This window comes from Oxyura jamaicensis, chromosome 3 (genome assembly GCF_011077185.1).
Source record: "Oxyura jamaicensis isolate SHBP4307 breed ruddy duck chromosome 3, BPBGC_Ojam_1.0, whole genome shotgun sequence".
In the NCBI taxonomy this organism is placed as follows: Eukaryota; Metazoa; Chordata; class Aves; order Anseriformes; family Anatidae; genus Oxyura; species Oxyura jamaicensis.
Genome location: NC_048895.1, coordinates 52,038,666 through 52,053,292, shown reverse-complemented (window position 1 = coordinate 52,053,292; position 14,627 = coordinate 52,038,666). Strand labels below are relative to the sequence as shown.

Genomic DNA, 14,627 nt, shown 5'->3' with positions numbered 1-14,627 from the left:
CCCCCCCCCCCCCCCCCCCCCCCCCCCCCCCCCCCGCCCCGGGGCGGACCCCCCCAAACCCGGGGCCGGGGGGAAGGAGAGAGAGAAGTTTGAGTTTGCATTAAGATAGCTAGAATTCCTGTTCTGATTTTGTGAAGACTGACAGCTAAAATCCAGAATATTGTTGTATGGCAGAGAAGCATATTTTTCTCTTTTACATAGAAACATCCACAGCATCTCAGCAAGACGACCTAAAAAGGCTTAGAGAAGCAAACAGGTGTACATTTTCCAAATTTGACTCCAGTGTTTAGAAGAAAAATAAAAACCTCAGTGTAAATAAATAAGATTTCAACTTAGATCCATCAGGGTTTTCTTACAAAATTATGGCTGGCTGCCTGAATAAACCAATTTTAACTAAGACCAGTTAGGATTCTAGGTAAGCAGAAATAATTATCTGGATTAAAGTGATTAGTGTTCCAGATTTAATTTTAATTTAATTTAGCTTTGCAACAAATTGTACAAATTATAACAGGAATTTTAATCTGCTTTTGAAATAAAGTACTTCCAGCAGCAGGTGACTTTCAGGGGTGTTCTCTGTCTAACAAATTACCAGCAGAGCAATTCTAGATTTTTTAGAGTTGCTTTTCCAGTCCCACCAATGATCATCTTATTTATGACATACTGTCAAATTGTATTATCAGCAAGATGACTACAAACTAAAAATTAATCTGATTGCAGTAGAAACAAATTAACTTAAATAATTAACAGCAATACTCAGACTGACCTGTCCAGTAATAGGTTAGGTGCAAATAAAAGCTTTCCTGGGTGTTCCATGGAGCGCCAGACTAAGCCAATCATCAGTATCTCTAACCAGGCACATTCCAGTAGATGGACCTGATCATGGAGTGTTAAATCCACAAATCCTGAAAGAGTAAATAGGAGACAATAAAAACACTCCAGTTTTGTAAGTGGAACAAAATTTTTCAGAGAACCAGGTTAAAAAGTGCATCAGAGATGGATAACCAAGAATATAAAGAAATAAAAGCAATAAAAAAAGCAAATAAAAATTTGTCCTTTTTGAATTTTCTGGTTGAGATTTGTGTATTTTCAGGTTCACTATGCCTTTATCCTACAAAACATTCAACACTTTCTAGCAGCGTAAGAGTTAGGTTAACTTTGTACTGTGCCTGGCTGGGATGGAATTAACTTTCCCTACAGCAGCCCATACATTGCTGTGCTCTGCACTTGCAGCTACAGCAACATTGGTATCACACCAGTGTTGTGTCTACTGCTGAGCAATACTGGCACAGCATCAGGACTCCCTCCAATGCCCCCAGAGCCAGCAGGCTGGGAGTGGGGAAGAAAGGAGGAAGGAACATCACCAGGGCAATTGACCTAAACCAACCAAAGGGATATTTCATACCATACAATGTCACACTCAGCAATAAAATATGGAAAAATGAAGAAGAGAAGGGGGGTGGGCTCTCACTGTGAAAACGTCTGTCCTCCCAAGCAACAGCTACATGTGTTAAGGTCCGGCCTCAAGGATGTGGTTAAGCATCACTCGTTTGTGGGAAGTAGAGGGTAATTTCTTTTCTCTGTACTTGCACGCAGCCTTTGCTTGTTTCTTGTTTGTTTGTTTGTTTGTTTTGTTTGTTTGTTTGTTTTTTCCTTTTCCCTTTAGTATTATTATTTAATTAATAATGATTTTCCCTTAATAATTATTTTTTCCTTTAATTAAATTACGCCTATCTCAACCAGTGAGTTGTTCTTTCCTTTTCTTCTTCCCCTCCTCTTCTGAGTAGGGGGAGTGAGAGAGCGGTTGTGGTAGAGTTCAGCTGCCTAGCAAGGTAAAACCACCACAAACATCTCCTTCCTCACATGTGCTGCTCTTGGCCTGGGAAGCCAGGCACACACTTCAAGAACAGACAGCAATCTGCTGAACACCTTTCCTTGTGGAATGCTGTTTTACAGATTTGTGAACCTTTCATCACACTTGAAGTGCAGTATGGAAGAGGGCCTAATACAACATTTCAAATTAATCGTAAGCAAATGCTTATAACAGGATAACTAGAATTCAATAATGGAGCCATTTGTTTGTATTTCTATTGGATTAAACCACCAGGAAGAAGGTGGAGGAATGAGATGACCTCTCTTACTCTGTATTTAAACAGTGCTAGAAACTAGGAATGCAAAATGACAAGGTGGCTTATAGCAATGCTAAAATATGGATATGAAGAATAATGATGAAGGTAGACACAAAAGCATAATGACAATGGTCATCCATGCATTCACTTCATGGAACAGATGATATCATTCTATATTTGAGAATCTCACTCTTTAAGAAAATTACATTCAATCCAAAGATACATGAAGTGGAAATTGCATAGCACAATTATATCCTAGCATAAGGTTCTTTAGTTATATAAGCTTGCTAAGAATGAAATGTGTTGAAGTTCCCTCAAATTGATATTTTTTATCCTTTACTCAGTGTTATGTGTGAAACATATTTTTATACTTTTTTTCATATTATTCTTCAGAATACAAGTTACAGGATAGGTTACCTCACCAGCCCATTAAATAGCAATAATCAGCAATAATCTTGCTTTAGTATTGTATTCTCACTAAAGGCACATATTGAGTCAATTTCAAGCAATAATACCTTACATATTCTCAAGTGCTATACTGAGAAAAAATAAAATAAAATAAAAAGGAAAAAAAATAACAAAGACAAATTTCTAAAGCTAGGTGTTGTGCCATTAAATATATTTTTGCAATAACAAAGAGAAGGAACAAAAAAGAGTTCACAAATAAACTTAGAAAATATTATAATGTTTTTCAGAACAGTTGGCAGTATAAATATTTTTAATGAAAACATCTGAGAGCTAATCAGTCCATTCATAAACAATCGTTCAAAAAAAAAAAAAAAAAAACAGCTTTTACATTTCTGAAATGAAACTCATCTGTCAATCACTAGGAGTGGATTTAGACCAAAGTAGCATTACCTGCTATTTTTATGAAGGTGGTAAGTATTTAAAAAAAAAAAAAGTCTTTTTTTCTTGTATTTTTCCACTTATTTCAAAATGTAAAGATGAGTTTCAGACTTCCCAGTGATGGAATTGTAGTTGCCTGAGTCACCAAACAGCCTGAATCAATTGAGCTAAAACTTAAAATAGTAACATTATTAACTACAAAGCATTGATTATAGCGCTTAAGAATGAAACTGGCAGAAGGAAACTGTTGTCTATATATGGAGAACAAAAAATAAACACTATATTTCCTATTAAGTATTGCCTTAATACAACAGCACATAATTTAAAGTTTTTATCTGTGAATGAAAAGAACATCAGCAATGCATGGGTCCAAATCCCTGTGTGGTATTTGAAGTTTGTAGCCAGTTCATATCAGTCAGTTATATTGCTATCATTTCACATGGCTGCATACTATTCTACAGTGGATTGTTTTGACTTGCAGAAAAACTGAGTTTATTGTAGCTGTGGTAATTCACTTTACTGTAAAAGTGACACATCTCAGTATGCAATGGTAAAAGAATAATGAATTGAATTAAAGTGATGTGTTTCTAGAGGAACCCCATACAGCTTACTTCCTTATCTTGAGCGTTTTTTTAATGATGACATGGGAAAAAGCAGAAATCATAATTAAGTTGACATGATGGCATGTGGAAAATAATATGACAAACGGGTTAATAATGTAAGCTATCTAGATCACTCACTAGCTTCATCATAAAACAAACAACTAAACAAAAAGTATAAAGAGAGAAATTTAAAACCAAGAACATTAGGGATATATACAAGATGTAATGGTCACAGCTCTAGGGAGGAGTTGGAAATGATGGAGGTCAAACCTGTTTGAACTTCCAGTGTTCCCACTGCATCTATAAAACCAATAAATTTTATAAAAACACAGGCAAACTCAAAAAGAGTTAGGAAGTTAAATTACCTCCATGCTACATGAATCTGGTAGCCACTCTTGAAGGAGGATGAGAAGTTGGACAGAATGATAAAGGTCAAAATGATGAAAGCATTGAAAAACATGCCCTCTAGTGAGGAAAAACAGGATTTTAGTTACTCTTTAAGCCAAATAGGTTAAAGAGTTAAAGGACTGCAAAGTGTAAATACCTAAAGAAAAGGAAAACAACATTACAACTGGTAATGGTATAACATACAGAAGCCCACAGTGGAACTTAAACCTGCCCCAAGTCAGACTAAAAACAAGAAGCCATTGTTAACAAAAGTAATTATCTGAGCAACATACTAAGGTTCCATGAATTTTCTGTCATTTGAAATGCTAATCAAGATTTAATTATTATTTTTGAGATATATTCTTGTTCAAGCAAGTTAATTCAGAATAATATTACAGGAGGTTAAATGAAATGATGAATAAATCCTTAGTCACTTCATCATTCAGAACAAGTTGCACCTTAATTTCAATAAAATTATGTGTTGATGTGCACCGCATTCCCAAATGTCAGTGTTCTTTTAATACTGGCAAATTTTGAAAGAAAAAAGTATTTCTGAATTCAAAATTTTCAGTTATTGTTCCTTAAGAGAGAGATCTTCACTTCACTGTTGATAAATTAATTGCAGCTTATTCCATATAACCTACATCTGATTGCATCTACCAGACTGACCAATTGAATGATCTTATGACACATATCAATATGCTTATGTGACCAAAAATCTTAAGGTCTAGACTGCCATTAAGCTATTCATACATCATATGTCTGTCAGAAGCAAAACACAGATTAAAAGCCATGTCTGGAACGTCCCTGTTTCATACACAGATAAATTAATGGTATTTTTGAGTGATTGCCAACAGAACACAATAATTGTTCCATGAACTCATGTATAAATATGGAAACCTGAACTTCTGAAAAGCCAGAAAGGTGTTCTGAGCACTCAGCTAAGAGTAGGCGGCAATTAAATTGGTTATGTGCAAAATAAAAACAGTAATGTTCAAACTAAACTGATTATATTTGCTAATATAAAGCAACAGTATATGCCATATCGGTGATAATATGATACAAATCTCTCTCTTCTAGACAGTACTGGAAGAGGCAGCAGGTCCATGGAGGAAAAGCAATAAAAATCCCTCCTTTGGTAAGCATGTCTCTAGAGGTGAAATTGGACTTGGGAATCTAAAACTATAACACTAACATTCAGGAAAATAAATAAATAAATAAAATAAATAAATAAAATGAAGGAAATAAGCATGTACAAGAGGTATTAGCAAATCTCTTTGGAAAGTGGGAATTTTGGTCATTGTCCAAAGGGGCAGGTTACCATGAAAGAACACAAGGACTGCTAGAAGGAGAATTAGGTTTAAAAAGAGAGACAACAACGACAACAACATAAACATCTACTCTTGAAAACCACAGACAAGAGGTTTGCAGTAGGGAGCAACCTAAAGCTCAGATGGTTTTCATTTATTGCTACTGTAACATATATTGTGAACCTTGCAGTCCTCTGGATCAAATACCAACAATATATATATATATCAAATTTTACCAGTCCAATATTTTGAAACCAATACATTCATAATTAGTCTTAATTATTTTTGACATAGTAAGTAGCATTCGATTTTGTCAGAAAGAATTTCCCTAATAATTAACATTCCCAGAGACCCAATGATTGCAGATTTACCCCTACAACAATAAATCCTCCACTGGGTACTTATTAATATTTGGGGATCTTTAAATTATTGGCATTTCACAGCTTCTGCTATGGCTCAAGGCACAATTATACAGTGTCCAGATTATTCCTCTTCCCACAACAAATGATAAAGCAATCTTCTTTTTTCATCTGATCTATCTGTAATCCTACTTACATGTTTATACCATATGTCTTAATTACCATGAGTACGTAAAATATAGATTTCAAGAAATTTTTGCAAGACTATAAACAAAATTGTGCTATAAAGAATGACTCTGCCTTCAAGTGTTCTGAAAGACAGTAAAACAAAAGCAGTAAACAGCTTTAAAAGAAATATCAAAGGTCCATCTAGCAAAGTATCCAATTTACAACAGCAATTGATACCAGATGCAGAACATACAGCAGGAAAAACATAAAGTCATGCTTCTAGAGATGCTTTCTCAGGCTCAGTGGTATGTGACTCAGGGCCTTCCTGAGCCAGAAATGGCCTTTTTGTACTTAATGTCCCTCAACCGTTTTTTCCTCAAGTTTGTTTAGTTGCTTTTTGAACATGTAGACATTTAGTCCACTTCAGATTTTTTTTTTCATATACTCCATATACAGTAATACTCTTTAGTAAAAAGTTTCACACCCTAGATTAACACTGTGAAAATCCTAATCTACTCAAAATAAATAAATAAATAATAGATAAATGAATAAATAAAATAAAATCAAAATAAAAACTACTAATTTAGATTTGATACATCTAGTTACTTTAATGATAAATACCATAATTTATGGTATGAGGTCATCATCTCACTGCCAATCTTCTCTTTTTCAAAGAGTTTATGCATATTCAAGCCATTCCTCACATTAAAATTATCCTAATTCATCACTGTCCTCTGAGCATTTTCCAGTTCAACTATATTCTTTTGGAGACAGTGAGACTAGGACTGCACAGTTTTTCACTGGCTCTTGTCTTTATCACCCTAGACAACTTAATATTACCAGTAATTTTTTAACACTGCTATTCATCCCTTTTTTTCCAGATAAATTATAAATATGCTGAACCTGTTGGACTGCAAAGGTTATGTCATTTCTAAATGTCCTGTCCTCTTGCCTGGAAAGCCTTTACCTTGATAGTAAAGAGAATTTTTTATAATCTCTTCTATAGTAAAAAATACAAAATGGTATTCTTTACAAAAATGTCCTGAGAAGGCAGAACATTCTTACACCACATCATATACCTGCATATATAAACCATTCTTTTATTCTATCTTATTGCAGTGTTCTGAAAAGTAGTAACTACAGGAGAAATCTGTTATTTTCATCTTAACACAGCATTTCATCTATGCAATAGGCATGTAAGAGGGCACATTTGGAAGAGACACAAATTAGGTTGGCAAAGACAGCAGGAAAGTAGTAGTGAGTGCTGCTACCTGAGAGCTAGCAACCACTCAATCAAACAACCAAATTAAGATATTGTTTATATGAACAAAATATATATGTAGATAAAACAAACAGAGAAACATAATGCCTACAGAAAATTCTACTTTCAAGGAACAGTCAGAAAAAGGCAAAACAGCACCCATTTCTTCTACCCTAAAGGACACTGAAGTCTCAATATCTCTGCCATGATTGATGAGAAATTTGTGCCAGTGGGTCGGTGCTAAGACTTTCCAAGCAGAGAGGTGAGACCACATCTCTGCATTTATCTAGCACATAAAATGACATTTTGGTCTGAACTTGCATGGATCTCACAGATTCTTCAACCTTTAAGGCAGAGGCAGGAAATCTTAGTCCAGCTGAGAAGTGGCTGAAGTTTTCACCCTGAGTATAGCCTTGCCCATACTCAACAACAGGGCAAACAAGAGTTCAAGGAGGAGTCAGAGAATCATAAACACTATTTTCCATGAGTCTCAGCATTCACAGGGCTATTTCTGTAATGCTGCTTATTCCTACCTCATTACACAGATCTTCAGACCAAAATTATAACCAACATGTATTAAGTTCTCCCTCCTTAGGGCATTTAATGGATGGCATGGTCATATCGCCTTAATTGTTTACACAACTCCAGTGTTTTAAATCAAGCTGTGTTTTGAAGAGTGAAGATCAAAAAGTTCTAAGATTCAACATTTGGGATCCAAATATTTTGGTAACAAAATCAATAGTATGATTGATACATTTTTCTAGAGGGACATTACTTTTGTTTCTGTAAATGGGCTCAGGAAAAAATAGTTGTAATTTGCTAAGTTCCTGAGAGAAAAGTCTGAAAGGCAAACACCAAGCAAATGGCACACTTTGTCAACTCTTTCAGAATTCTGTACTTTCACTGCCTGTATAATTATAATATAACACAATACCAATCTAAACTTATAAATTGTCTCCTCTAAACCTAAAAAGTCTATCAGAAATGAAGAGATGAGATCAGAGAAAAGACCATCTGCTGCTAATTACCATTAATTCCTTTAAAAAAAAAATACTTTGCAATTGTCATTTTAAACTCTAACAGCTCTAAACCTCTGTCTGTGTTATAACAACTACAATCTACAGCCATAAACATAACCTGAGTTAGGGATGTTACAGGGGTCAGTTTTGTCACTTTTATTTCAGATCCCACTTCTAGAAGCTGGTCAATCTGCTTCCACCTAAAAGCTTCACCATGGCAATTCAATGCATTTCTCAGTTGAAGGAGAACCATTTCAACCATTTTGCAGGAATGTGTAAAGTTATTGTGACTTCAGTCAAAACCTTCTCCTTGCACAGAAGTGCATATTTTTTCAGGCCTGCTCAGTCCATATCTTTTCAGTATGAGGAGACTAAAAGGTTCTAGAAGCCATTCCTGGTCCAAATAGCTAATGTCTCATTCAGGGCAGGAATCTCTCCTTCCTTCCTCAGGTACATACCAGTCTGAACTACAACACAAATTTTTCCAGTACCCAGATCTAATAAATACTGTCCTACATCAAATTTCCTATGCCAAAGAAATCTAGTGGAAAAGCATCCAAGTGGAAGCTGATCTATTAAAAGCCAATACTTTGTACCAAATACAGTCTGGATTTAGGTCCATGAAAGCACTTTACTAGTAATGACAGATAATTCCCACTGGTCCGACATACATTCTCATCACCAGACATATGCCTTTGACTTGTTTATGAAATATTGCTGTGTTGCCTGAGAAAAAATGTCAGAGGTCCACAGGACAGCACTAAGACAGCTGGCATTGCTCCTGGGGAGATGCACTTGGTGCTGGCCCAGCTGCAGAATGCAGAAACCCAGCCCAGGAGCCAGCTCCAAGAATAGAAGTGCTCTTGTGGGTTTTGGGGACAGTGAATTCTCACTGCACAGCAGCCCCAAGTAAATTGCTCTTCAAAGTTTGATTGTCTGGAAAAAACTGTCCCGAGCTGGTGGTCAGGCCATGGCTCCAAAGCTCCAAAAAATAGATGGAGATTTCTCCCTCACTAGGATCACCCTTGCATGGATGCAGTTTGGAGAGAAGACAAGCTGTGTTGAAACGTAGCTCCAGACTGTGGCTGAAATGCAGCACAGACATATTCAGTGAAGCTAAGTGCTTAAATTTCCCAACTTTCCTTGCATGTGTCACCATGTCTTCCTTTACTAATAAAGTTTTTATTTTGCAACTGTTTCACTTTGATAAATAAGATTATTCCAGAAAGTGCATTAGCACCACCAGTTAACACAAATATGTTGAGGCCTTCCATCAGGGAACACAATAAAAGTAATCGGCACTCACATAGCACTTTACATTTTCAAAGGGCAGTAAAGCCATTAAGTATTATTAAATGTATTTTATAGACAGAACACAGAGAGGTTAAGTGCCTCATCCAGGAGGCGGCAGGATTAGGACGGAGGTGTGGCAGGCTCTTAGCACACTCTCTAATCTTTTCAGTCACAAAATCTTTAGGATGGAGAAGCCTCCTTGAACTCAAGTGCAAGCTCTCTTTCTTGCAAATCAGGAAAAAGAATAAAACCAGCAACTGAACTTTTCTCAAAGTGATAAAGGAAATAAAGCCTTAAAAATCAGAGTTGGAGGAAAACTGTTTAGATTGTGAGGCAAAAACCTGGATGCATACACTAAAAAAAAGCACAAATTCTTTCTTAGGTTTTAACATACTTAATGGGCTAGGCAAGGTAACTGCCTATACTAGAACTTCCTAGACCTAAACTTTCTTCCTCAATTTATACAAGTAGTTTCAAGAGTCATTGAAATAATAATAAAACCAACAATAATAATTGTATATGATTATTACTGGTGAAGGCTGCCTGGAAATTTGCTAGAGAAAGCTTATCATGTTGTCTTTACAAAGTAAGGAGGGATACATGCATATATTTTCTGTACAAACGCCAAGCAATTCCAAAGAGCAACAAAAATTATGTTAATTATTACACGACAATTTCCTACAGCACTGCCATGATCATTCATTGAAGCATTTTAACTATCATTTATCCATGGACTGTAATCTGAACATCCAATACTCAGGCTACCCTTTGACAAAAATAAGATGCTGCTTTAGGGCTCCTTTATCCCTGACAGCTGTTCTTTCTTCTGGGGAGTTCAGGCTTGCAAATGAGTGTGCAGGATATTGTCTACATAATGAAAAAGGGAGAACATAAACTGCTCCCAAAGATTTTAAGTGTAGGAACAATCAACTTCATTGGAAGGCTTTTCATTTCAAGGATGTTCTCTGAAACTTTTCCTACACAGTTGAGGTAGGATGCTATACCAGATGTATTAGCTGCTGACTAAAACATGCAGTATGAAGTAATAAACTTTTTTTTTTTCCCTCTACAACAGTTAATTCTATCACTCTAGATTTATATCAATATTCAGAACAATTGCAAGTAGGTTTGTGGATTTTTTTGTGCATGGTGTTTTTTTGTTTTGTTTTATTTTATTTTTTAAATTTCTCATACTTTTTAGGAGGTCAGTACTACGTAAAATGTTTTTCTTCAAAAGCAGATCTAGCTAAAATAATTTCTGATACTGGCTATGCATTCCTGCCTGACTTTTATGAACACAAAAGACATGCTCATAAATACAAGCTGTCCTCTCCACCTCATTCTTCTCCCTGCCCCTCCCCACCAGGCTGCTGCTCTTCTGGTCTGGTCTGTTGGTTTAACTGTTCATCCAACAGATGAAATAACCCCACAAGGAGGAGCAATGAAAGACATGCAATGGGCAGCCAGGGAACACCAACCACCTTGGATGAACCCTGTTATAAACCTGCTCCAAGATTTGAGGTCATATGCAGCATGACTCAGATTTTTTTGCATGCTTAGCTGAATTCAGACCATTTTACTAAAGTACGTTTGTGCTCCAACCAGAAACTAAATCAAATATAAATAAGTGATGTGTTTTTTGACTGCCAAGAACAATCGTTTGAGGAAAAGCTTTTCTGAAGCAATTACTCATCAAGTTTTTAAGAAAATGTATAGTCACTGGATGGGGACAAAAGGAAGCAGACTGAAGTGGACTCTTTCACAGCACTGTAAGTGACCACAGCATGACCCTGTGAGGTTTCAAATGCATGCTTCAATGCACAGTTAGCAAGCGAGATGTTTGAAAAACAAAGATCTGCCTGCAAGACTTGACAGTTTGCTAATGGTATTTGCTGTGGCCCAGGCTCATGAAAAAGTCCATGAAAAACCTCAGGCCAGACAAAGGCAGTGCAGGCATGCTGCACATGCTAATGGCTGGGTAGCAGGGTCAAGGTGGCAAGTGAATGAAACTTGGTTAAAGTGGAGACCTCCTCTACCATAGACAGCTCATTATAACTTCTTCACACCTCAGTTTTCCCACAAATGCTAGGGTATAAAATATCTCATTTGTTCCATTTTTTATGCTTCCTGTTCTATTGATTAGAAAAGGTACACAAAGGACCTGAAGGTTGTCATTACACATTCAAGAACATTTTGGAAAAGAGATTAAATTATCTTTTCAAGGTAACACAAACAGTGAACATCATCAGCTACTCTTCTAGACTATTATTATTTATTTACTGAAGTAACTAGAAGCTGAAATTAATTATTTATAATATTTATATTATATTATAGCCTTATAATTTACCTGTTTCTTAATATGCCTAAAATCCTGATTTTATTTTATACTATTTTCTTCTTTTTTTCCTTTTTAACTCTTTGTCAATTATATTTTCACCATTTTAATTTCTATCTCCATCCATGGTTGGAATCTTGATAAATGTCAGTTTTGAACTGAAGACCTTTTTTGACTACAACTTCCAGGTGATTAAACTGGGAGGGCTCCTCTTTCTTCCTTCATTCATTCATAAAATCCAGTGAACAAAACACCAATTTTTCTGCTCCTCAGTCTGTTTCATCCTAGGATGTAGGGTACTTACCACTGAACCGATTAACATTCATTTCAGCAGCATCTGGAGCTAGCAGAAAAGCAGACTATTTTGCAGCCCAAGGAAAAGAAGAAAAAACTGTCAGGTCTATACTAAACTTGAAGATTAAAACTGCTTCAAGACCACAAATAGAAACTGCTCAGAACATAATGTGCTGTACCCAAGAAATGGAGCATAACCTCAGAGTTCATGGTCTGGTCATTCTTTATAGTCATTAGGAAATAAAACTAGCTTGACTAAGGCACCTGCATCCATTTTATTTCTTCAGATTGCTCACTTTTGGAGAAGTTCTACTTTTCCCTAACACACTTGTATGTGAGTAACAGAAAAAAATAAAAATGTATGTCTATATATTCCTTCATGTTCATTATGTTGTTGTACCTATACCAAAACAGAAACATACACATGTATAAATGTGTATGCTCAAATGTTTTCCCTTCCTATAACATTCACCCCTCCATGACTGGTTTTGAACAGAAACCAATCTCTGAAAAATTATCCAAGAAATTGTAATGACACATCAAAGAGAAGAAAGACAGCAAAATTAATTGCAGCAATTTCCTTTAACCACTACAACAACAAAAGCATTTTAGCAGCTGTGTGGGAGTGTCACCCTGTGACAGAGCAAAAGAATACATTGCAGGGAAATCAAGACTCTGGAATGCAGCTGGCCATTTATATTCATTTTGTTGTCCAGGGAAACCTAATAAGTTAGCAAGCAGTATGTTCCCAGAAAACACATCACTCACTGAAAGCCCCTTTTTGCATGCTCTCCTTCAACAGATAACAAATTCAAGGAACATTTCAACATCTACTAATCCTCAGGTAACCTAAGGAAACTCATTGTATGGACCAGCCTGAGGTGTGAACACAAACATTGCTCTTGGAGAACCACCACCTTGTCCTCAACCAACTCAAACTGCTGAAGCACACACTGAAGCTGGAACTTGTTGGAAGCATTCTGACAGAATATTTACATTTGTAAGTGATGAGTTGACAAGCTTAACACACTCTGAAGAACTTGTCAAATTTCACAAAGTAAATAAATAAAAACAGGGTTGGTTCTAGCAGGGAACACATAGCGTCCCTCTCAGCTATCTTAGTTTTCAGCACTCCACCAGGCACCTATTCCTGCTCAACATTGTGAGAGGTATCTAAACTTCTGTGAAATCTAGGGCCTTTTTTTTCCAAAGTTCTCATTTTCATTTTAAGCCAGTGACTAAAATATTCAAAATATTAATTGTATTCTTTTTATCTCAAATGTTTCATTTTGCCTGGAAGAGTTACTATTTAGCAACAAAATTTTAGCAACAATATAAAGAAATATCATTTTTTATTAAGTTAAAATGATTCTTTTTTATTGTTTGGTACTGTCAGGAAACAAAGATATTAATTATTCACATAACTCTGATAGAGACATCTGGAAAAGTTTTTGAACGTTGTACAAGTTCATCCAAACTAACTGGACCTATAAATCCTATTTGTCATCCTTTGTCAGAATTGGAAGGTTGCATGGAATTCCATTACTTAAAAATATCACAGTAATATCTTCTAATAAGTACAATAGCAGGGATTAAAAATTAGAAAAAAAAATATATGCAACTTAAAATTCAGCAAGTTTGATCTGGAATTATAATTTGATTTTTTTTTTCTTTTTTTTTTTTTCTTTTTTTCCCTAACCATTAAATTGAGGTAGTTTTCATCTTCTTTCTCATTTACAGAGAAAAAAAAAATATTAATTTAGTTTTTCTTTTCTCTGTCACCTGGTCTGGAATGTGAATTTGGCAGATTCCTCATGGATGAAACTAAAACATTTAGCTTGGGTCAAAAAATGGAGCCACAGCTCAGACGTAGCCTTGGATATTGTTTTACGACTAGTATCACCCTACTATCACAAATATGACCTTCAAGACACAAGTTTATTGATACATAGAAGAGCTTTCCAGGCTGAAGGCTCCTATCCCCAGAGGCAGGACTATGTTTGGTGTAGGAGCCATGAGGTAGCAAATATGTGCTTCTAAATGATGTTGCCCACATCTGATGATATCCACAAGGTTTGGGGGGCTGAAGTTATTCTATACTGCTACAGCTAATATATGCTTATAAGCTTCTACAAACACAGTTAAATATAGTCCTACCCCTATAAACATTAGTTCTTCTCAATCTGTTTAAAGAATGTGAAGCTGAGAGACAGTGTCACACAGGCAGTTCGTTAATAAAACAGAAATCTTCTCATCAAAATTATACTGAAATATCTAGGAAAGCACCAAGATACTTCTGAAAGCACCAAGATACTTCAATATTGAATGATTTCAGAGAAGTTACTGACAAGCTAATACCATTACCTCCCACCTACCTAACATCAGCACTTAAAAGATATTCCACAACACTACTAGTAAATAAAATATCTCCTAGGAAAGCTGGTAACAATTATTCACTGTCAGCTGAAGAAGAGCAGATCTGAATTAATCAGACTGCAATGATGGAGTTTTACCAAAATCTTTCAGAAAGACCACTGGTAAACAAGGTACAAAAAGCATCATCTGGAGTTTAAAGAAAAGAGCACTCTGACTGAACTGTCTGCTGAAGTAAGATAGTCAGGGAAATA

At 35.8% G+C, this 14,627-nt stretch overlaps 1 protein-coding gene across 1 annotated transcript in view; it reads right to left on the bottom strand.

The window, feature by feature from the left end:
- ESR1 (estrogen receptor 1) overlaps nt 1–14,627 on the bottom strand; it is a 167,171-nt gene that overhangs the window by 25,192 nt on the left and 127,352 nt on the right. Inside the window, 1 exon segment of the mRNA XM_035322974.1 lies at nt 764–902. Within this exon segment, the coding sequence (XP_035178865.1) occupies nt 764–902 (139 nt within the window).